The 25,348-nt window shown below is 39.0% G+C and overlaps 1 protein-coding gene across 1 annotated transcript in view; it reads right to left on the bottom strand.

Annotated features, from left to right (window-relative positions):
* tln2b (talin 2b) overlaps positions 1 to 25,348 on the bottom strand; it is a 204,872-nt gene that overhangs the window by 68,769 nt on the left and 110,755 nt on the right. Inside the window, exons 13-26 of the mRNA XM_088340223.1 lie at positions 24,923 to 25,106; positions 22,240 to 22,353; positions 21,829 to 21,937; positions 20,563 to 20,771; positions 18,103 to 18,201; positions 17,104 to 17,271; positions 15,294 to 15,588; positions 11,448 to 11,614; positions 8,668 to 8,796; positions 2,025 to 2,138; positions 639 to 752; positions 438 to 572; positions 197 to 325; positions 24 to 126 (exon numbers count right to left, since the gene is read on the bottom strand). Coding sequence (XP_088196349.1) covers positions 24 to 126; positions 197 to 325; positions 438 to 572; positions 639 to 752; positions 2,025 to 2,138; positions 8,668 to 8,796; positions 11,448 to 11,614; positions 15,294 to 15,588; positions 17,104 to 17,271; positions 18,103 to 18,201; positions 20,563 to 20,771; positions 21,829 to 21,937; positions 22,240 to 22,353; positions 24,923 to 25,106 — 2,069 coding nt within the window. The remainder of the gene's footprint in view (positions 1 to 23; positions 127 to 196; positions 326 to 437; positions 573 to 638; positions 753 to 2,024; positions 2,139 to 8,667; positions 8,797 to 11,447; positions 11,615 to 15,293; positions 15,589 to 17,103; positions 17,272 to 18,102; positions 18,202 to 20,562; positions 20,772 to 21,828; positions 21,938 to 22,239; positions 22,354 to 24,922; positions 25,107 to 25,348) is intronic.

Here is a 25,348-nt window from a genome sequence, read left to right as displayed (position 1 = left end):
CACCGCACATCACTGCATCTTACCTGTATAGTGTTCATTGCCTTGAGCAGCACAAGTCAGCAGCTGAGCCATAGAGGAACCTACAGCCTTGGACGTGCTTCCCAAATCCTGAGCACACTTCTCCAACTGCCGCACAAGTTAAACCAAAACAATGGCAATTGTGTGGCTTCAACACTCATCTTTAAGACAAGCTCACCGATTCCCCAGGGAGAGGCTTAAGCTGGCTGTCGATGACGGACATCTTGGCGTCTTGCAGCTCGAATTTGAGTGTCTGAACAGTTTTGAGGGCCGAGTCAATCTCCAGTGGACCGCAGGCTTCGTGGGCCTTTGAACAACACACAGTTAGATAGGCGCCATCATGAGTTTTTTTTCACCTCCGAATAATGGAGAACAAGACAGCAAAATAATGAACATCAGTTTTTTAAGGAATTGTGTACCTTCTGAGTGGCTGTCCTGAGTTCTGCTAAGCAGGTTGCCAAGTTCTTAGCGCATTGACCCAGTTGCATAGCAGCAGCTTGGTCAGCCACCGTGGGGACGGCAGACTTCACTGACGCCACCATTTTACTTCCAGGCTAAGGGAGAGCGAGACATCAATCACACATCTCTATGAATTTACAGCCCAATAGAGAATGTTCAACCTGTAGGAAACTCTGGCTAGCCATGATGAGGGCAAGCTGGGCTCCGAGCTCTTCAGGTTGGGCTTGGCTGCTTCTCATGCCTTGCACTAAATGAGGAATGCTATCCGCTACAGCCTATATGAGGATACAGTGAGTACAGGGTTTACAATTTTCTATTGACAGCAGAAAAAGAACTACGATCTAAAAAACGCTAAAAAGGAAGCTCTTGAGATCAACTGTAAGGACTGTTTTAGTTTTTTTTAAAAGGTTCTAATTGTCTGGATTCAATAAATATTTTTTCAAATATTTCGGCTGCTTGCCACCGTCAATTTGACAGCCGCTTTGCAGCCAGCTATGCCGCCGCTAGTGTTAGCCAAAGGCTTTGCTGTCGCTAGCTGCTAATGCTAGCATCGCGTAAGAAGCAGCTAGTCACTGACTGTAGTGTTGCAAAATGCAGCCACTATCTGCTCATCCATCAATAGGAAGAAATGCTACTGTTATCGGCTAGCTCTTCTCAGTTACAAGGTTTAGAAAACAGTTGTGAAGGACAGGGACTGACCCCACCAAAAAGATCTTTTAGATGTCAATAAGTCCCATTCTAGTTTGTAGTTTGCTCACATGTTCCATCTGTCTGGTTTGACTCTGTGTGTATATATATATATATATATATATATATATATATATATATATATATATATATATATATATATATATATATATATATATATATAGTAGTGCTACCTCTCAATGCTAGCAAAATAATATATATAAATTTTTGGACAACTATCTGCTATCGCTTCAAAGCTGGAGTTGCTCGCAATATCAGCTAGCATTGTGGCCGTTAACTTGTTACGGCATCATCACCTAAAGCTGCTAGCCCAATTTTAATGTTACAAATGTGGCATCTAGCCACTAGTCCATTTATTTTGCTAGCATTGAGAGGTAGCACTACTACTGTTAGTGGATAATTCTACAAAGGAGGTAGGTTTAGTCATTTTTCTGATGTGACCTGATGGACTGTGATCCCCCCAAAAAAGATCTTTGAATTGTGTAAAGGATTGTTTTAGTTTGTTTAGCAGTTCTGCTGGTCTGAATTTCACGAATATTGTTAAATATTTTTGCCGCTAGTCAATGTTGTTTAAGCTGTAAGCATTGTGCGCGTCAGCTGCTAATACTAACATCGCAAAAGCAACTGCTAGCCACTGATACGATTGTTACAAATCTATTGTTGCAAAATAATATTTGTGTTACTGGAATTAGGCAATACTGCTAACAGTAGCAGTTAGTGAGGAACTGTGATCTAAAAATTAATCATGGAATAAAAACATTTTTTCGAAAAAAGTTTATATGGTATGAATTACATATGCCACACCTGACAGGGATTTCCGCACAGCTTTATGATCCTACCTTGCAGCTGTGAACAAGCTGTTGATGCGAAACAGTGTTTTTGTTGGAAGCTGCGGCATTCTGTGCAGCTGCAATTGTTTGAGTAGAAGCCGCTGCTGCTTGCTTAGCAGCTATCTGCACAAATCACACAAAGATTACTCGGGTTAATCAAAAATGAATGCAATCGGAAAATCGCTTGTGGTTTGGATATTAAACCTAACCCAAAAACATCTTGCAGACATGGGAGAATTCCAATTTCAACACAAAAAGTAGACCCCGGGATACGAAATTAATACATTCTTAGGTAGGAATCACAAAGTGAAATTGTTGTAAAGTCGGGGATTAAAACCTATGGTAAAGTGTGCTTAATGTGTTCCCAACTCCCGGTACCCCTGATTAAAGCATTAAAATAACAAAATAATATATAATGAGTGTATTGTGAGTGAATTTGCTTCCGCGTTATATAACTGTAAATGATTAAATAACAAAATTATATTTCTTTTTGGCGCGACTTGACCTGGTTGAGTAGTGTAGCAGGTAGATGCAGACGTTCTGAAGGAGATTGATATGACGGACTAAAATTGAAGATAATTTTACAACTCCCACTTACAAGGATTGTCAAACTCTTAGAATTTTGGTTTAAATTCCTCCTTTCCTTGATCATTCTCCTGTTTGTCCGTTGATAATGTCTTTTAGCCATTTACGTTCCTTCTTCACATTTGTTGATAATTGAAAGCTTAATGTCCATGGTTATGCTGTTTTTCCTTCTCAATTTCGCTTAACTGCAACTCTGGACTTATAGTGAATACAGTACCAAAAAATACAGTATTCTACTGTGTTTATGGAGCACATAGGATTTTGAGGCAGTTCAGCCAATAGCATATGAGCATGTTCATGATGCGTTGGCGCAAACCAACAGCAGAGCACTATTTCATTTGATGTCAGCCAATAGTAGACAAGCATCTTAGAGATGTAACCATCACCAAAAGTCTGAGTTGATCCATTTTGACCACGTAGGGATAATTCTGTAAATAGGAGCGGCAAATGATCTTATCCCACAACACCATAAATGGAAAACGTCGTTTAGGCGTAGTTGCCGTATTCCAGGGTTCTGCTGTACAGTACTATTGGTTACATTTTTCTGCAACCCTACCAAATTATAATGAAGAGCAGCTCAAGTAAAAAAAAAAAAAACATAACATGCAAAAGCAATTTTTTTCTCCCAAGATAATGAGCTCTGCCTTTAAGTTGTGCTTTCCATGGCTGTCCTTTCAAATAAAAACATGTACCGGCGGTACTTCATATGGCTCGCAATAATTAGTTGTCAGCTTCTCTGAATTGATGACATGAAAATTACATCCAACAGTGAGGTGATATGAAGGAGAGCTTTATATATGCACGGTGGCTTTAAACCAGTGGTGGACCGTGCAGTTTACGTATACGCTTTGGCTCCAGTTTGAATGAGTGAAATACACATTTTTTTCCTGAGAATCTGTGTCATTGACTTTAAATTTATTGAGTATAATTGGTTTACAAAACTCAATTCCAATGAAGTTGGGAAAGTGTGTTAATTGCAAATAAAAATTGATCCAAGTAAATTGCAAATTCTTTTCAACCCATATTTAAATGAATGCACAGCAAAGACAACATATTTATTGTCTTCACTCATAAACTTTATTGTTTTGGGAGAAAATCATCAACTCTGTAATTTGATGACAGCAACACGTGCCAAAATAGTTGGGACAGGTGTCAATAACTACTCAGAAAGTGGATGAATGGAAATCAACCAACTATTTGCAGGTGAACAGATGAATTAGCAACAGGTGAGAGTTGTTACTGGGTATAAAAAAGGGAGACCCGAACAAGCTAAGTCATTCACATGCAAGGATGGGGCGAGGTTCACCTCTTTGTGAACAACTGCGTGAGCAAATTGTTGAACAGTTTAAAAACAACATTCCTCAAAGTACAATTGCAAGGAATTTAGGGATATCATCATCTACAGTCCATAATATTGTGAAAAGGTTCAGGGAATCTGGAGAAATCACTGTGCGTAAACGGCATGGCCGTAAACCATTATTGAATGCCCGTGACCTCCGAGCCCTCAAGCGGTACTGCATTAAGAACCGACATCAATGTGTAAAGGACATCACCACATGGGCTCAGGAACACTTTGGAAAACCACTGTCAGTCAATACAGTTCGACGCTATATCCGTAAGTGTGGGTTAAAACTTTATGTTGCAAAGCGTAAGCCATTCATCAACAACATCCAGAAACGCCGCAGGGTTCTCTGGGCCCGAGCCCATCTAAAATGGACTGATACAAAGTGGAAAAGTGTTCTGTGGTCTGATGAGTCAGTTTTCCAAATTGTGTTTGGAAATTGTGGACGTCGTGTCCTCCGGTCCAAAGAAGAACAGAACCACCCAGACTGTTATGCACGCAAAGTGCAAAAGCCAGCATCTGTGATGGTATGGGGGTGCATGAGTGGCCAAGGAATGGGTAACCTGCACATCTGTGAAGGCACCATTAATGCAGAAAAGTACATTCAGGTTTTGGAACAAAGTATGTTGCCATCCAAACAGAATCTTTACCATGGGCGCCCTTGCTTCTTCCAGCAGGATAATGCCAAGCCACACACTGCACGTCTCACGACAGCGTGGCTTCGTAGTAAGAGGGTGCGGGTGCTTGACTGGCCTGCCTGCAGTCCTGACCTGTCTCCCATTGAAAATGTGTGGCGCATTATAAAGCGCAGAATAAGACAAAGGAGACCCCGGACTGTTGAACAGCTGAAGCTGTACATAAAGCAAGAATGGGAAAGGATTCCACTATCAACGATTCAACAACTAGTCTCCTCACTTCCTAAACGTTTATTGAGTGTTATTAAAAGGAAAGGTGATGTAACACAATGGTGAAGAAGCCCCTTTCCCAACTACTTTGGCACTTGTTGCAATTATAAAATTCTAAGTTTATCATTATTTGCTTATGGAAATAAAGTTTATGAGTTTGAACATGGATAATCTTGTCTTTGTGGTGTATTCATTTAAATATGGGTTAGAAAAGGTTTGCAAGTCATTCTATTCTAATTTTACTGACATTTTAAACTTTTTCCCAACTTCAATGGAATTGACTTTTGTATAATTTTTATTTATGTTTCCTGTGTTGTTGCACTACATAGTCAAGATTTGAAATTCACATTTTGTTGTGTGTTTTTGCTTAAAGTGTCATGATGACTGATTTGGATTACCTATGCACGCTCGTTTGGCGCCAACTGCTGGGTGCTATCTGATTGGTTCCCTGTCCTTTTTAAGCCCAGTCCTTTCACTCTACTGTTGTCAGTCCGTCAGCGAACCTCTGTTTCTACAAGGCAAGCATTTTGACTCTGACTCCTGTCAGTCCCGCTTTTTGAACCCGTTTTTCCACCCGTACGTTCCTGATCTCCCCGTTTGTCTCCAGCTTCGTCCTTTTTTTGACCCCGATCACGTTTGCTCTCCAGTCCCGGCTTATGACCTGTTTTTGATCCGGACCACGTATCGACCGTTTTTTTCCGTCCTTGACACCACCATCCCCGCTCCGGAAGATCCACTTCCGTATTCGGATCACGATCCGATTGTGTGAGCGGCTTGCTTCCTGCGTTCAGCGAGCAACAGATCGCGGGCACTGCCCTTCCTCTTTCTATCAGTAAACTTGTGATTAACGCTACGCATTTGGGTCCTGATTCTGTTCTGGTTGTGGCATAAAGTGTCTATTAATTTGCATAGTTAATGAAAGTTTAAATGAATTACACAACAAAGAAACTTCTTGTGGGAGAATGAAAAAAATAAATGCCACTGTAACTCAGAATAAATATCTTTGATTAAATCATTATTTGTATTTTGTGCATAATTAAGTCAAGATGGCGGCGCGTTGTGCATACGCTGCAGCTCGGGCTCCAGATTCGCCCGCCTGCCGACAATGACAACGACGGAGCAAAGGCTGAGCTAAGCTTAGGCTAAGCTAAGAAGGCGACCACACAGACCAGCGCTCCCAAGCATGTTCAACCAACGCCAGATCCATCGTCCACAATGAGTGAATTGAGCTGCGGATCGCCACCAACAACGTCCGGAATTGGAGGGTTTTTTTTTTTGCCATCACGGAGTCTTGGCTTTCCCGACGCCGCATTACATCACCAGCTCGAACGAGACGAAGACTCCGGTAAAAACAGGGGTTGGAGACTACGCGCTACAATAATAGCCGAACCATTGACACTGCTCACTCGATATGGAGTTTCTAGCAGTATCGTGCAGACCCTTCTATGTACCGGGAGAGTTAACTGTGGTCTTTGTGTTTGCTGTATACATTCCACCGCTAACAGTTTCACCGGATGCTAACGTTAGCATAGCGCTAAATCTCCTGCCCGCTGCTATCATCAAACAGCAGCTTGCACACCCCAACGGAGCTTTATCGTCGACGGCGACTTTAATCGGGCATGTTCATGGACTGTACTCCCAAATCCATTCAATTGTGGACTGAGCAATTCGGAAAAACACTGGACTATGTGTAATGTAAGATCAAACATTCGGTTGTATCCGGCAACTCTGTTTGACCCTCACCCCCCCCCCCCCCCCCCCCCCCCCCATCATTGCGCCCCCCGCCCCCCCGGAGGACAACAAAGTCAGTTAGTTCTTTGTTCCTTTGTCTCTTTTTTTCCTTATCCTCACTGTAAATGTGGAACTGGAGTCGTCCAATTTCGTTGTCACAGCATATCCCATGTTGTAACAATGACAATAGAGGCATATTCTATTCTATTCTATTCTATAATGTGACATTATTATTGGTAATATAGTGATTAAGGGTACCACCAAAAACATGTCTTTTTCGTTTTTTCCCCCAGCTTTTTTCTTCTATTTTCCCTTTTTTTCTCTTTTTATATTTTACTTTTTTAAATTAAATTTTGATTTATTTCCCCCTTTTCAAGTCATTACTAGTCTAAATCAATCCAACCCTCAATAACTATGTAATGGCAATAAAACCTTTATTGCAGCTGCAGCGGTGACGCATTAAAAAAAGCATCAATGATAACCTTATAAAATTGCAATAATATTAAGAAATGTAGCCACACTTTACTTACCCAAAATAATTTTTATTTGGATACAAAATCTATACTCTTTTCTTTTTTCAATGAAATGTTGATTATTCTGTCCTAAATATTGTCAGTGTGTTTCAGTTCGATCAAAACCTTATTTTTTATCGCCATCAACGCTAATGCTGAAAGTCGAGCTTGTCCTGTTGTATTTTTCACATGAATACGTTTTTATTGTTTTCAGGGCTGAAAATGTCTGCTTTTCTTGAAAGGTCTGCCTTGAAAATGGCTTTGACAGTAAATCTGCAAGCAAAGTAATTCATTTTCCTCCCTCAGCCATATTTTTGGTGAATTACTCTTATTTTGTGAAAGCGGTGACGCCTTCATGCAGGGCAAAATGAACCAATATGATATTTAATTGGCTAAACCTACAGCGGAATCACAACTATGCTATACTGCACGACGACTGCATGAGAAATATTGAGGGAGGGCCTATGGGAAAATTCCTGAGCTTAGCAACAAGTATTCCCGAATTGTGATTGGTTAAATGCTTAGATATTAAAGCAGGGGAGAATGAAATGAAATGAATTGCATTTCTATAGCGCTTTACAATGTGCTCCACATTTCCCAATAGCGGCCTTGCAGCCATGTAAGGCGCTAACCTGCTTATAGGGGTATTAGGGGTTCAGCCCAAGGACATTTCGACATGTATCACGGACGAGCCGGAATTCGAACTGGGATCCCTTGATCCCAAGACGAGCGCTCTACCTCCTGAGCTACTGTTACTAATTACTGTCTTCTATGTTTCCTGTAGGGAAGAACGGCAGCGCAGTGGTTAGTGCGTTTGGGGCACAGTTCTGAGGTCATGAGATTGAACCTTCCTGTGTGGAGTTTGCATGCTCAACCCGTGCTTGCGTGGGTTTCCTCCTGGCACTCCGGTTTCCTCCCACATTCCAAAAACATGCATGTCAGGTTAACTGGCCGGTCCAAATTGTCCCTAGATGTGAATGACTGGGTTGTCTGTCTCTGTGTGCCCTGCGACTGGCTGGCAACCAGTTCAGGGTGTCCCCTACCCACTGCCCGAAGATAGCTGGGATGGGCTCCAGCACCCTACTCAGGATAAGCGGTGCAGATAATGGATGGATGGGTGGATGGATGTATGTATGTATGTTTCCTATATTTTATGGCAAAACACACTAAAAACAGCATCACGCATGAATCAACAAGTATTGATGGACAAAATATAATCAACATCACATGATTCAGATATGTTTTAGGCAAGCAGAGAAGGTCTTGCAGGTCCTCACGGCCCACCGCTGCTTTTAACACAACTCCCGGGGATGGAAGTGACCATTATGCTATTACGGAGATGTACAACGTCTGATAACTGGAGCTGAGTAGTTCAACTCATTAGGGCTTATCTGATACCGCCGGCTAAACACAGGTCTTATTCACACCACAAATGAGCTCTCTATCTCGCTATCGGGGCGGGAAGGCCAATAAAAATAGAAAACGGGTTGTAAATTTGATCCTGTGTCTACTTGAGGTTGATTTTTATATGGCAGGGACAATGATTAGATGCAAACCCGCTGACACGGTGGACTCACCTCTAACCTGCTGACGAGTTTCTTCTTGATTGCATTCTGAGCAGCGGCGTTAGTGGCAACACGCAAACCCTCGGCCGCTTCTCGGAGGCGCTGCTGCTGGTCTTCATTCTCCGGATATGCCGCTGCCCCCTAAGGTACGACGAAATTAAGATGTAATTCACCATATGGCAGCTTAGATATTGTCTATAAAAGCTAGAATGGATAAACAGAACATTTAAATCAGATGTTTTCTTCCCCTTTTTGTGTGACATTTTAAAAATAAAATGTTTTCAGTGATTAAGGACTATTACGATTATTTTTCATTTCAATCAGTGAAAAATCACAAAAAACACACGTATCATATATTGCCATCATCATGTCAAGTCAAGTCATGTCATGTTTATTTGTATAGCCCATAATCACAAGGAGTCTCAACTGGCTGCACAGACCACAGACTATCGCAAACTAAAGATTATTATTACACCATCTCCTGATCTGAAACTTAAATGAGGGAAAGGAAAAACTCAAAAACCTTAACGTGAGGAAAATGAAGAAACCTTGAGAAGGGACAACATATGAGGTAATGCCGCTTCCAGGATGACCAGGCCGCAATGGATGTTGCATGTCATGTGATTTTTTTTGCTCATTATTTAAATTTGTAATTTAGTGGGTTATTAAATTATTTTTTAAAAAGTAATTTATTTTTGAATCTTTCAATATTTTTTTTTATTGTTGGGTTTCTGGGAAAAAAATTAGGGGGTATTTAAATGTTTTTTCATTTCTCCTGAAAAAAAGAAATTTGGTAGACGAATCCTTTTTCACATGACTTATATTAAATTATTATATATAAATAACTAGTATGATAATTTTTGGGTCAATAATATACATTTCTTTAAAATCAGTTTCAAAGCAAATTAAGAGAACAGGCTCACTTGACTAAATGGCATAATTTACAAGTTAGGAAGTTTTTAGTACTCAGCTTCAGTTTTGAAAAATTTAAATGATCTCTTAAATTCCATGTATGTATAGAAATACAAAGGCTTCCCTACTTACGGACGATCGTTCGAAAGTTAAATTTGTTCGTAAGTTGCTAAAGGGCTATATTTTGTATGTTTAAGATCTATATAATTATGTTTAAGGCTTGCATAGGTAACCTGTATTGTTTTGTACTAAATAATAAACATTTCATAAAATAATATGCTCTATAAAGATAAATAAATTTGAGTTTAACTTACTTTTGGGAGTTGGGCTTCAAGAGTTAGGCGACTTTCATATTGAATGGATGCACGATATATTAAACAATCAAAATATCAAAGTTCTTAGCGCGCTGGAGACACAGTGGGTGACCTCTTACAGCGCCACATGCTAGTTGCGGCGGAAAGAAGTACGACAATACTGTTCTGTACTCGGGAAAAGGTGCACACAATACAAAATCTAACTTACAGCAATGTCCGGATATTTTTCATCATCCTGAAAAAAATGTTAGTATCTACCGTATCTACCATGGCTCCCAATAGGCCCCGCCCGTGTGGCGCCAACTGCGGCTCGTTAACAGATTGGCTTTCTGTCTATTTTAAGCTCAGTGCTGTCACGCTTCCTATGTCAGCCCGTCAACAAACTTCTGCCCCGCAAGACGTGGGTTTCGACTCGGTCCTGTTTCTGTTGGTATTTCCTGTCTGGTATTGTTCCCATTTAATTTGTCCTGTTTAATGTCAGTTTCCAGTTTTGTTTCCCTCTATTTTTGTCCTCAAGTCAAGTCAAGTCACATTTATGTATATAGCCCTCAATCACAAAAATGTCGCAAAGGACTGCACAGGATTACAATTACACCATTGCACAATTACCTGATCTTAAACCAGCATGCGGGCAAGGAACAACTCAAAAAGTGTGAGGAAAAAAGAGAAACCTTGAGAAAGGACCTCACATGTGGTAATCCTCCTTCCAGGATTGACCAGGGTGAATCACAATTAGCATTACTGTACACAGAATAGTAAACACTAGGTAAGATGTTGAAAATGTCCGGAAAGAGCATGACACCAACGACCTGTTTATTATTTTCTGTTTTTTGTTCCCGTCTAGTTGTCCTGTTTATTTTCGATATCCTGATTCATTATCTATCCTGTCTGTCCCGTCCTTTCCGGTATCGACCCCATCTGTCCGATATCAACTCGGGCCATTGGAATCGATCTCGTCGGTCTCTAGCTTCCTGTCTTTCCACGCCAGACCGCTGTCTAACATGCATGACTCCCCATTTCCCATAAAATAAAAGGCTTGTGCGAGAACGTCACGCGTTTGGGTCCTGATCCTGTTCTGGTTTTTGACAGCGTAAGTCGAATGGTCGTAAGTATCACACAGGCATTGCTGGATGCTTCACTTATAGCTAGGATTTTTTATTCATCCTTTGTAGTTATTAAAAATGAACTACGAGCAGAATTTCTCCTGCACGGATGTCTCACTAAAAATATCACAGCTCAGCCCACACGGCTTGTTAGGAGCCATTAAATCCTGCACCCTTTTAAAAGGAGACTCAACATATGACGGCAAGCGAATTGCGTGCAGCTATGCAAAAAAATATAAAGTGAATTAATGTAGGCAATAAAGCCACATTATTTTACCCATATTTAACACTGCATTCAACCTCACATTACAGTACATTACTTCATTAGAGAGACAAAAGAAAATTAGTGTTATTGTGTTACAATAGCTTTAGCTGATAACTGGAGCTGCACTTGGTGTAATTAGCCCTGAAATGAAAATGGAATAATGTAGGCAAGGAATATTAAATTAATTCAAGATTGTACCTTAGCCGCCTCTACCATCCTAGCTGTGGCATCAGCCAGGAGTTTAGCCGCGGCTAGCAGCTTTTTGGAGTTGTCCACATCCACTTCCGCCTCGGCGTCGGACCGCATCGCATTGACCAGGTCGGATGTAGCTTGCGCTAGAACCCGGGCCTGACGCACCATCTCACCTATTTGCACAGGAAATGGACATTTTTACCAGCTTTCTGGGTTTCATGCAATAAAATTAGTCTTCATAGTCTGTTGAAAAAAGTCAGGATTGGTTTCTCTTTTGAGCTATATTAGACATTCATTTTTGAAAAAAACATAAAATGATGCTTGATTATCCGTACATCTTTATAATAGATGCATGTAGCATGGGACACCATTGTGATAAGGACGCCTGTGTAGCCCACGTACTTCTTCTGAAAACAGCTCACCAATCATTGCTATTTTCTAGGATATATGATTATTAATTGGCCCGAGAAATTGTTAACAATATCATTGTCTTTAAAAACAAGATTAATTCTTCCATTTTATTTTTAATTAACCTATTATTTTATGTAAATCACTAAATGCCCGTATATCTGTTTTAGTCATTGACTTAGCGTATTATAACCTTTCTTCTAATATTATAACCTGTTAATATAATAATAACATAGTAACAACCTAGTAATAAAATAAGTTGTTGTTTTAGAAATATGTATAAGACTGGTCGCTTTTCAAGCTAATCAATAAAAAAAGTAGTTCTCACCTGAACTACAAAATGAAAAATAATATTTTTAGGAGTGGGGTGGAATGTATTCCATTCAAGAAACTAGGAAAAACGTCTTAAGCAGCTTGAAGAGAACTAGTAATAGTTAAGATAAATGCCAAGAATTAAACTCAAGGGAGTTGCTTTGAAAACCTTACTTTTTTTCAAAAAAAACATTGAGGGGTGGGCAAACAAAGACCTGTAGGCTACATACGGCTCAAGTATGTCATTTTCTTATTGTTTCTTAAAAGGAGTTTTAAATTTAAATTTAAATATTTCACCTCAGTTTCTGTATTACAACCTGGTAATGACATAATAATAACAGTAATAACATGATAGATTTGTAAAATGCATATCAAATCGGTATAGTAATAACCAGTGTTGGGCACGTTACTTTAAAAAAGGAGTAATTATTTATAGTTACTCTCTACTTCTTCCAAAAAGTAACTGAGTTAGTAACTGATTTCCTTTATTGTAAAAGTAACTGCGACCTGTAGGCCACATACGGCCCACCAAACAAAAAGTGAGTTTTTAGTTTTATTTTAACCCTTTTGTGTATCCTTTCAGGGAAAGGAACTATTTCCGTTACCTTTGAAATAAGGTGTTGCATGTTAAAGATTTTCTAAGCAGTATTTGAGTCAGTTGAAAAGAGAACAGACCGTGAGTTTTGTTATAGAAGCTTGTAATATTTATTGCACCTCACTAGCAACAGATTCATCCTACACTTAAAGTGCAACCAAAAATAAACAATATAATGACATAACAATCAGCAGTTAACAATATAAAGTGAGTTTGATAAATTAATTTCAACTCTCACAACCTGAGACAGCTGGTCAACTAGACATAGCCTACTGTAATTCAAGTATTTTGTCATCAACAAAAATCAATTGTTAAACAATATAAAATGAGTTTTACTCCAAAGAAAAACACAAACTTAGGTCAAACAACTGCTCAAGTAGACATATGCTACTGTACTTTGTATCTTCACACAACAAAAGTTCAGTTCAATAATATGAAGTGTGTTTAACAAGAAGAAAAAGAAGTGTTAAAGAAGTAGTTCTCATCTTGGTGACCCTTGGTTTAACCCTGTAAGGTCAAGGTATAGAAAATCTTTCAAATCTTTTTGTAGGAGACCCCTCATGCATAAAACAAAAGAGTTCTCAAAGGAATTGTGTTTTGTTAAGTTTAAAAATAATGCTGCCACAAGGCACCATTGGGCTTTGAGGTGAACAGGATTTCTGTAGCTATACTCACTAAGTTATAATTTACAGGGTTAATTGCCTATTTGGCCCCATAACAGTAAAATGTATAACCTAAATATTAACCACACAGCATATCTTTTTGAAATGACTGTATCATTCAGCATTCATAAAATATATATCAAAAAAGTGAAAACATGGTTGTTTTTCTTTTTAATCCCCTTGTTCCGCCATAGTTTGGCCAACTCTCTGCTCCTTTTACCTCACGTATTTTAAGTAATAGTTCTGAAAACAGGTATTTTCCTCTGTGAAGTAAAGGCGAACATTGCATTTGCTACACTGCAGGCTGGTGTTCCCTTTATCATAATGCCTGCAGTGTCCTTTATTTGTTTTTAGTGTGATATGTGCAATTAGGTCCTTGTGGACTTTTAAAAGCAGGGTGTCCACATGACTTGTTGGGTCGTGCATATGGCTTCGTTGATGGTGTCCCACTCTCATCAGGATTGCCGTCCTCCCTCTGTTATTTTGTTCACCTAATCAGAACAGAATCAATTAATTTGCCTATGAAAATACATAAGGACACATGTCAAAAATATTAAAAATCAACAAATTTAGAGAAATACTACAAAAGTGCATTGTCATCACTATCATTACTGTTTATTCCCAATTCAAAGTGACTGTCACCGTCTTGGATGGCAGAAATTAACTAGTGCACATTGAATTTATGACCTCTCTCTGTTGGTGGCATTATGAAACGGAAGCAGTAAAGCATAAATTAACATATTAATGTACCAATACTATTTTCACACTCCACAGTTGCATATATCTTCCTCACCGAACTATTCAGATTGCATCTAAAAAGCATTCCACTCGTCTGGTCATTCTCTTCTCTACTTCACACATTTTGACTACCACAAAAGCTCAACCATGCCACATGGCAACATTGATACGATCGGCCAAAAATAATATTGGGTGAATGTATTTACTGGAAACTAAATATGTACAAGCTCTAAACATTGTCATGATAACAAATATATGTATAAATACATATATATGTATGGATTTACACTTACCTGAATATGACAAATCTAATCCAATGAATCAAAGGTGTCTTGAGGTTCAGACGTTTAGCAGGGTTTATGACTTTAGGGCCAGAGGGCTTGATTTATAAACACAACCACTGTCCAATGACAATCTGGGCAGGTACAACAGGATCCATTGAAAACATTGAGAGGTATTTGGGGGGGTGGTATCAGTTACGTTGCTATATGGCAACACTGGGCTTTACAGGGTTTAAGGGCATAACACAGTCCTTTATGGATCTCATCGAATTGCAACTAATGTTGTGGCTAGAGTGTGCATGCAGCATCACCCCACACATGCGCTAAAAAAAGCCTTAACAGCCACCTCCGCTTGGAAATCACTATCCTCGCTCATTCTAGATTGTGAGATGTTTTATAGCCAACATGTACAGCCTTGGAGTTTTAACACTGCCTGCTTGATTGTAGTAAATCACTGTTGATTTATATTGTTGGACAGGTGGATTTGGGAAAATGAAAAGCCAATGTTTATGCTCTTGTAGTATGCTAGTTTCTAACACTATCCATCCATCCATCCAGCCAGCCATAGTCTGCACCGCTTATCCTTAGTAGGGACGCGGGGGTGCTGGAGCTATCTCCGGGCAGTGGGAAGGGGACACCCTGAACTGGTTGGCAGCCAGTCGCAGGGCACACAGAGACGGACAACTCACTCGCTCATTCACACCTTGGGACATTTTGGACCGGCCAATTAACCTGACATGAGCACGAGTTAAAAATAATGAGGCAGGCTATTTCACAGATGTGCGCATTTTGCATGGGGTCCTGGTCCCCATTAACAGCGGAAAACAGCATATAGAAATAAATCCTGGCTACCTACCAGCATCTCCCATGGAAGTGAAAATATTCTCTGTGACGTTCATGATGGTGTCGGTGGCCTGGTCGTAGCGTCCGATTGGCTCACCACAGCTAGCGTAGTGGCGGACGTGGTGAAGGAGGTCGGCGAGGGCCTGGCTCACCACGCCGGCTGCAGCGCCAACCTGCTTCAGAAGCTCGCCGTGGTCGCTGGCTGAGCGGCAGGCTTTCACGCACGTCTCTACCGAGCGGTCTACCAGCTTCCCGGCTTCCACCAGCTGCTCTTGGCACACGGGGGAGCTGATGGTTGGGCTCACAACCTACAAAAAGAGTGCTTTATTAGCTTTCTGGTATTAGCAGGAGACACACGATCAGTTTAATCCTAAATTCAAGGCAGCCTTGGTTGCGTTAAATCTCATTATGGGTGTTCCTCATGGTTCAAGTTTAGGGCTCCTGTTATTTGTCAAAATGTAAACATTATACATCGTACATTTTCCTTTAAATTTGTGGAGTCCCTTTAGGATACATTGACTAATACACAATATATACTATAATTTATGATAAAGACCACTTTTGCCCTGTGCCTTTTTTCTGAAGCATAGGTTTTAGATTGGATAGCGATTTTGAATTGGATCAGTAAATTGTTGCTGTTGTTAAATCAATTTTGTAATGTAAAGAAATTGGCTATAATAAATCCTCTCCTATCAGAAAACTTTTCGAAAGTGGTTATCAAAGGCATCATCCAGTTTTTGCTGGATTAGCGTAATTAGCTTTTTTTTTTTTTTCGGGAAACTTCCTCAGTCATGTTAATATATAGGAGGGAGCTCAAATCACATCCTTCCCTCATTGGCCTGCCATATATTTTCATGTTAATATCGAGATTTTTTTTTATTTTTGAACTGTTTTCTAGATATGTCAATAAAAATTTAATATTGCTTTCATGTTGTCATTTGTGGGGGAAAAAAGTGTGTTCTTCCTGAAATAAAAGACGTGACTGATTTTGGAGTCATACTTTTTCCACATGACAGCGACAATATATTAAATTAATCTATTTATATCATTATTTTTATGATTACTACTATCCATTCTATTGATACCACAGCTATATTTTTATTTTCTTTGATATTGTTATTATTTTAGTAGTTATTATTACAGCTAAAATGAGTAAAATTATTGGATATGGCAGATAATGTTATTCATTTTTCTTAAAAATACTTTTTAAAATATATGATTATTGGGGTTCTTCTAAATATCAAACTCGAAAAGTAAATCAATTGAATTTGAACTTAAACTCAAAGTAAAGTAAATTTAGATATTTAGTAATTTAGACTTTGAATAAAAAATGGTGGGATTTTTCTCCAATACTTTTTCCCACAGTTTTAGTTTTACCTATTTTTTATCATTTAACTATAAGAATTCTTTCTTATTTTACAGTATTTATATGTAGAAAATAAGGGAAAAATACTTAAATACATAGGCAAATATGGAAATCTTTTTTCCTTTTTTGGAGTGTAATAGCATTGTGTGAACTTAAAAAAAATACTCCATTAGAAAGGGAGTGTGTGTGTGCAAAAGAGAAGCCGTTTAAAAAGGTTTGTAATGCAGTATTACAACTATTTATTGACTGTATTTTCATACCCAATATTAAACTAGGATCCACTGACAATAGAAGCTTGATTGCCCTTGGATGCCTGTCTTCTGTGCACCAAATCATAATCTTATACTTTTAAGGAAAAAAGTGCCATTCATAAGCTTCACAAATCAAAAGGATTATAACGAAGAAGGTTGTCCTCCATGGACTTGGTTGTGCAGCCCAAAAACTTTCCCATTATTACCTTGGTGCAGGCAACCAGCTGCGATGTGGAAAGCGCACACTGAGTGGCGGCGGCGATCACGCGGTTCTGCAATATGGTGTCCTCTGCCACCTGGGCCACATTTTTGGCCTTTAGAACCAGCATAGCAGCTGCATTGGCCACTGCCTTGGCCAAATTCATCAGGGTGTCCTATGATGAAAGGAAGGTATAGTTTTAGGAACTATTTCATACTTACTTATTGTGACATTCAAGACAAAGCTTCCAATAATTCAAATCGATATATGTAAAGGGGTTAAGCAAAATAATAACTACATTTCATCCTTCGGGTTGATTTTGAGTTCAATCAAATTTATTAAATGAATGAAAAATACTTTCTACTTTGTTGCAGCGGTTTATTGTGACATTCAAGAGAAGTCAACCAACAATTCTCGGGGACAAAATTGGTTTCCTATATCTCTCCAGATTGTTCACGAAGGTGAAGCAACACCAAGAATTTAGTGGTACTGTACAATATATATAGGGCACATTTTTAACTACAGTTTACAGTCAGGCTTTCTCACCAACAGGCCCAATTTTGGCAATAGGTAGCCAAGATATCCTTTATATGGATTTTTATAAGTTTTTAAACTATTAATTTATTCATAAAAAAAGAGCCTCAAGGATATTAGGTAATTGAGGGAGGGAGACAAGTTTATAGTGATATATTTGTTGATATTGGGGACACAGGCTCTGTAATTATTCTTTTTTCATAAATTTGATCAAATCATCAGTTGTCACGGAGTGAATGAAAATGTGCTGAAGAAAAAGCTTTTGTTTAATGGTTTTGTTGAACTTTGTCAAAATAAATGGTGTGGCTCTTTCCCAAAATAAAATCAACATATTTGGCTTTTAAGGCTCTTTGAGTCAAAAATGTTCCCGAACCCTGGTTTAAGAGAAAAAAACACTTGCAAGTGGATTTTCAAATTTCTGCTTCATTTTAATCGGCATCGTGATAGTAACGAAGAGTGTGTGTGGTCCAACCTGAAACTTCTCATCGGTTTCCCCTTCCCCCATGTGCCGGAGCAGATCCCCGCTGGCTTGCCCGATACTTCCTGCTGCAGTCAGCACAGTCTGCCTCGACTGTGGAGAGATGACATCATCACATTTACTACGCTAACTTAGTATACTCAAGCAGAAAAATCCAGCTGAGATCTGGCAGTATTTCCAGGTTCGAAAGGTTGATTACAAAAGAGAAATGTTAAAGTCCTTAAAAAAATACAGATGACTTAATGTTTTTTCAGGTCGTCACAGGGCATTTCCTGTTGGGAACAACGAGGCACTCTAAAGCAGACTGGGTCCACCTGCTGGCTGTAACATTCATTTTTCACTTGGGATGCTCAATAGTTATAGGACCGATGACAGCAAAATATGATTTCACAGTGATCATCTTGATACAAAAGAAAAGAAAACAATATTTTGTCACTTGGTCAGACAACCCTACTTGTTCGACATAATTTAAGAATTTTTGTGATGGTTTAGATTTATATTATGATTTTTTTATTTTTAAAGAAGTAGCCCAACTTGGTCATGTCACCCCTTTACCTCTCAGTTACTTATCCGAGGCACTGGAGAACTCATATATCCCAGTCGCAGAGCTGATCTGATTACCTTGGCCTCCATATTTAGCATTGGTTATTGAGTCATATTACATGCCAACACTAGTTATTAACTAAGGAGGCGTACGTGAAAATTACTGGGCTGGTGTTTCTCGGACTGATTAAAGCCCGATATAGCCTCACAGTTTTCGTCTCAATAGGAAAACTAGACGTGATAATTACTCACCTGCTGCCACACTAAACTATTCAATCAGCCAATACTTTTTGTTGGATTTGTGTTTTATGATTTTTCTTATGGAGTAAGAGCAGTACTTGGTCTCCACTCTTTTACTTTGTCATGTGTGCAAGGGATGGGAGTGCTTAAGATCAGTTGCCTCTTCATGTTTACAGGCTGCTGTGATTCAATGGACTTCTGAATTTGAGTCAGTCAGCGTTACTGCAACTATTTATGGTCTAATTCGAGCCCTTTTTAGGGCTTTCGAAGCAAATTTTCCAATTTCTCCAGGACCATAAAAAGGAAAAATCTAGTGTGAATTATTTATTTGTAGACCCACAAATATCCTTGAGATTTACATATGGTACTTTTAATATTGTGTGTGCATTTATCAAGAAATGTGATATTTAGATCATGAGTAAATTCCAAAAACGGTATATTTGTTTTTAAAACAAATCTTTCCACATATAGGTGTTTGGTAAAAATGAGACTAATACTTTATATATCTTACATTTTCAGTTGCAAGAAGTTCTTCCAATTACAATTTACCACTGGAAAAAGCTAACTTCATTTTTACACGGCCCGTAAAATATGTTCATATTTGATCGTAAAACTTTGCACTAAAACACATTTCATAAAATAATAAATAATAAAATCTATCTATCTGTATACTGAAGGCATATCCCTCTAGTGCAGACCTGGGCACTCCGGTCCTGGAGGGCCATACGTCCTGCCAGATTTTGAAGTTTGCTCTTCTTTAACTCAGGTGATACAAATTATAACCTTGTTAGCAAGCTAGCAAGTGCTCGTTAACGATACTGGTGATTGGAATCACCTGTATTGGATCAGAGAAACCTCAAAAATCATGCAGAACATACGGCCCTCCAGGACCGGAGTGCCCAGGTCTGCTCTAGTGGGAGGTGGCTATAGGTAAGAACAGTCACATTAACCAGCCATTCATTCTACTTCGCTCTTCCCAACCTGACACCGAACATAAGCCAAAGGCAGAACAAGGGCTGAGTTGCTTTGCCATGCAACTTTTCATCAGCAGAGAGGCCTGACACCATCCATCCGTTATCTGCACTGCTTATCCTCAGTAGGGTCGCGGGGGTGCTGGAGCCCATCCCAGCCATCTTCGGGCAGTGGGCAGGGGACACCCAGAACTGGTTTCCAGGCAGTCACAAGGCACACAGGGACAGATAATTCGCTCGCTCATTACACCCTGGGACAATTTGGACCAGCCAATTAACCTGACATGCATGATTTTGGAATGTGGGAGGAAGTTGGCGTGCCCGGAGGAAACCCTCGCAATCACGGGGAGAACATGCAAACTCCATAGAGGATGGTCTCAATCTCATCTCAGAACTGTGCCGCACACGTGCTAACCACTGCACCGCCGTGCTGCCCGCGCAACCTCATACAGTAAATAAATAATAAAATGTAAGAAACAAATGACTAGATTTATATGGCTGTTTAAGCCTCCAGGTTTATAATCTGGTGTGCCTTGCACAGGAACAAAGGTGACTGTCTTCCCTAAATTTGGTTTCATTGAGGTGCATTCTGTAGTCCGGAACTTACGGTATTACTTAATTTCTCTTCAGAATTACTTTGCATAGCATGCCCTCAGACACAATGAAAACCCAAAAACTACAATATGAAGGGCAGTGTGACCTCAGCGGCCGCAGGCTCAACAGCCCTTAGCAGATCGGACACGGCTCCTGCCAACATCCTGGCAGCGCCCATCAGCTTGTGCCCACTTCCCCGCTCGTCCTCCATCAAAGCGGCGAGTAGCTTGACGCCCTTGGACATCTCTGTGAGGTTGGAGGAGATAGTGGTGATAGCGCAACCCACCGCCGTGTAGTCCGTTTCTGTGGGCTCACCTGTGGAAGGAAAATGAGAGCCTCAATGTAGAACTAGAACCATTTATTTCAGAGAAATTGGAGCGACAGGTGATGTTAAGATTGAGATAAGTGAATAGAGGGAGACGTCGCCTGGAAGGAGCGAATCTTGGTTTTAAATGATGATGGAGGTGTCACCAGATAGATGGTGAGGTAGGATAAAGACCAGGCAAAATGAGCCTGCGGGAACTTGACTGGAGTAATGCCAAAGATAAGTAGCACCGACTTATATACAGGACTACAAGAGAAGCCATCCTAAATAGTTTCACTAGCTAGACTTATCATTGATTTTTTTTTCTTTCTCATTATTTTGTATGTAAATGAAAAACTTATATTTTAAAATTTGGTACTATAAGCAAAAAAATATATATTTTAAGAGTGAAACATACAACATAGATGTGTGTTTTGGTGTTAATATTTTACATATTGGGATTCTATGGATTGTACTTAATGAAACTAAGCCGTTTTTGAGGATATGCAAAGAAATTGAGGACGGGCAGTGGACGTAATGGTGAGTTACGCCAGCGTTATAGTTTTTGGGTATCTTGTTTCAGACTGATCGTGATATTTCTCTGATGAGTATATTTTAAAATGGTATCGTATCTTGAATCCCACGAGTTTAAGCTTTCCAATGATATGTGACATGATATATTTCAGTGACATCATACGGACACGCATATGCTCATCAAAACATTCTGCCGGGGTTAAGGGGTTAAATACCAGGTATTATTAAAACTCTTTCTGTGTACCGTCTTTCTTTGTAAATATCTCATCTTTCAACGTGTGCACATGCGGCTTATACTCAGGTGCGGCTTATCTATCTACAAAATGTTTTTTTTTCCTCTAAAAATTTATTGAGTGTAGCTTATAATCAGGTGCACTCTATAGTCCAAATTTTATGGTGTTTATTAAACACACTTCTAAAAAATACTACTCTACGATGCCACTGTATTAATCAATATTATATTAGATTGCGGTGAATGGAATCTAATAGAAAGTAAAAGTCCAAACCGAAAAGGGTGAAACTATCTATACACACCTGCAGTGAGATTGACCACAGATGCCGTTCCCGCAGTGATAGCGTCAACCTGAGAGTGGATTTCATGTTTGGATTCGTCCACTTTATTCTGAACCCACACTCTGGAAGCCTTTATTTGAAGGGCAGAAAGAGGAAAATTACCCATAGAATAAAACTCGTTTCATGTATGAACGTTGGATTGTTACTAACAGAATGCATTAGAAGAAGAAAAAGTAGGAATAGAGTGAATTGATGGAACATATTTTTATCACGGGAAAAGTACACAATGGAAGGTTCATTAGGTCCACCCGCTAAAACATCTGATCAAAGGCTGGTTGAACAATGGGTGTTATCATTTGCTGAAAGCGAATCATTTTCGGGATCACATTACAGTGCACAGGTGGACCTTCTTTTGTGTAGTGTAGGACGCACCAGGTCGTGTCCGAGAGGCGGCAGATTATCAAGGTGTCCCAGGTCGCTTTGGGCCTGCTGCACTGCGTTCATGCTGCTGTTGATTGTCCCCATCAGGGCTTGCTGTGCCAGATTCTGACAACAGGCACAAAACAGATCGGTTTTGTCAAGAAAAGTTTGTATAGAGGCTTAACAAAGCGTCAGTTTTGCCTTTGGTGATTTTTTACTAGAATTTTGTTACGCACATAAAAGGCTTTTTCTTTTTATTCATTTATTTGCAGTTTTTATATCAGTCAAAGAGCACATTAGTCTACACAGAAAGCAAGTAATGCGTTTGTTCTATGTTATTATTAAAATAATTTAAAAATTAGGCTTAGGGTTGTTGTCAGTGCCGAGTATCAGTAATCCATTTAATGGAGAACGTTCTAGTATTTTTTCTATGAATACATTGAAAATCAAGACAATCAATATAAAACTGAAATTTATATAATAAAAAAATACTAAGCAGATATAACAAATAGACGCATCGGTATCGAAGAAACAATTTTATTCTTCAACTCATGCATCAATGACTTTTTCCAGTGATGATCAGATAAAATAACGTTATAATATCTGAATTTTATAAAAGAAAATATTTTTTTAAAAACATTTTGAGGAACAAATTAATTAAAATTAAAGCACGTTATGTCAGAAAATATGAAAATTTGTTTCGATTTATTTTTCAAAGTAAAAGCAAATAAGTGGTATTGGTCTGAAGAGTTTTGTTCGTTTTTGGATTTCAGTCAGTTTATAAATAAATATCTGGTGCAATTACTTTTTATATTCTTTTAAACGTTTAAGTTTGTAACACATGCTTTTTTATTTCATTTGCAACTGAAAAAAATATAAAAATCTATTTACATAATACACATTCAACTTTTTAATACTTTTAAATTAGGGAATACTTCTTTTTATTTTAAATTCTGACATATTTTCGGAGAGAAAAAGATGTTTATGCATGGTATATAATACACATAAATATGATATATATACAATTATAGGATATTGATGAGTCAGCGGACCAGCATCTGTACCTTGTTTTTTAAATAAGTAAACTCGTTTTTTTTGAAGACTTTGAACTCATTTATTTATTTATTTATATTAAGAAATATATTCTAAAAATTAGCCTAATTATATTTTTTACAGAGCAATGTTGACCAAAGCGTGAGCTGAAGGTCAACCAACCAACCAACCAAAAAACGAACCATTAATCAATCAATCAATCAATCAATCATAATTTATTTTTGTTGCATTTTTCAGACAAATTGCAAGTCAAAGTTCCCTATGAATACATTCAATGAAAAATATGTAACTAAATTACCACCCTCCACCTCCCTTTTGCCCCACACAAGAACCCTTAATGCCAAAGACATATACACACACAATAGTGAAAATGAAAATGAAAATTAAACAAATATTAAATACATACAAAAAAAAAAAAAAAATGATGACTTAGAATAAAATATGTGCTTGGCTTATATTTTCTAAGTACACAAAGGACAAATGAATATCTTATTCTGTATTGTGCCAAAGTCATACAGCGGAACCTCGGTTCTCGACCATAATCCGTTCCAGAACCCTGTTCGAAAACCGATTTGTTCAATCACCGAAATCGTTTTTCCCATTAAAAGTAATGTAAATTGATTTTAACCCTGAATGTTTACCATAAATGTAAACATAAAGCTAACCCAGGCTAATTGTACGTTCGCGTTAGCGTAATCTTCCGTACAAAAGATTACGCTAACATGAACGTGTAAAAATAAAAAAATCTGGTTGTTTACACGTCATTTAGCACCCGGGTCTCCACAACAAGTGGTGAGCGGTTCATTGGAAAGGGGGCTCCGTTACAACACCCTGAATGTTTTACGTAAACAAAGCTAACCCAGGCTAATCGTACGTTCGCGTTATCGTAATCTTACGTACGAAAGATTACGCTAACATGAACATGTAAAAATAAACAAAGGGTAAAGAAAAGAATTATGAATAGGATTTCTTACCTTTGTGGTGCTCAGCAGAAGCCAAGCTGTATGTATAGCAAGATCGGAAACTCGCATACCTTCTTCATATTTTGCTATCATTTCTTTCTTAAATGCAATAGTTGTAGGCACTACTCTTCCTTTTTCACCTGTAGCAACTTTGCTGCTTGCACCAACCTTCTTCGGAGGCATAATTAGGGGCTAAGACACTTGTTACACGTATATTAAAAGCGAAAGCAAAACAAAACATGTCTGCACATGATAACAGTTCTTTACGAGGGATGGGGGCAATCTACACGATCTACACTCATACGCCGCTCAGCATCGCACCCTAGCGTACCGGCGTTCGAACTCCGATTCCTTAACCGAACAGCGAAAGCAAGAATTTCTCGAAATTTTTGGTCGAGAACCGATTTGTTCGAACTGAGAGGCGTTCGAAAACCGAGGTTCCACTGTATATTATCGTAAAAAAATCTCATGCAAAATCAAACACCTATTTATTATTTGTTGACTGATGTCAAGTGGATTGAACTTTTAATCGTTTTTCTCATCATTGTATATCACCGGCTTCAGAAAAAAGCGCACTATTTGTCATTGGTTAATTGACTGCAGCACACTTGTTGACACTAATGCGAGAACATCTATCCGAGGCACTAAACGACCTTAATGTTAAATAATGATGTACTCACTAGCGGCGGCATGTGTCCTCTGTGCATCTGTCCGCCGGTGATCTGTTGCTGGGCGGAAGGCATCGCACCCACATTGAACGTGTCGTGATTGCTTGCAGAACCTGATCGAATGATACCCGGCAAGGCCACCGAGCCGTGCTCCACCCGGCCTACCCGGTTGAACTGTTGCTGCAGAATTGTGGACCTTAAAACAGAGCAGAAAGAACGCCGATGGTTTAATATCATTATCGTTTCGATATGCCTTATTTTTCCGACTATAGGGCGCAGCTAAAAAACCCAAATTGTAAATAAATGTGAATGTGTTTGGTGTGCCTTGTGTAAAGGAAAATACGGTGGATATAATTGCAATTTGATAACTGTTCTGCCTTTGAGCAGGGGTCTCAAAACTCAATTTACTTTGGGGCCACTGGGAACAGAGTCACAATA

Source organism: Urocampus carinirostris, chromosome 7, assembly GCF_059441175.1.
Source record: "Urocampus carinirostris isolate Australia breed hairy pipefish chromosome 7, RoL_Ucar_1.0, whole genome shotgun sequence".
NCBI classification, from domain to species: domain Eukaryota; kingdom Metazoa; phylum Chordata; class Actinopteri; order Syngnathiformes; family Syngnathidae; genus Urocampus; species Urocampus carinirostris.
Note: the sequence above shows the minus strand (reverse complement) of the source record. Positions and strands in the feature narration are given on the sequence as shown.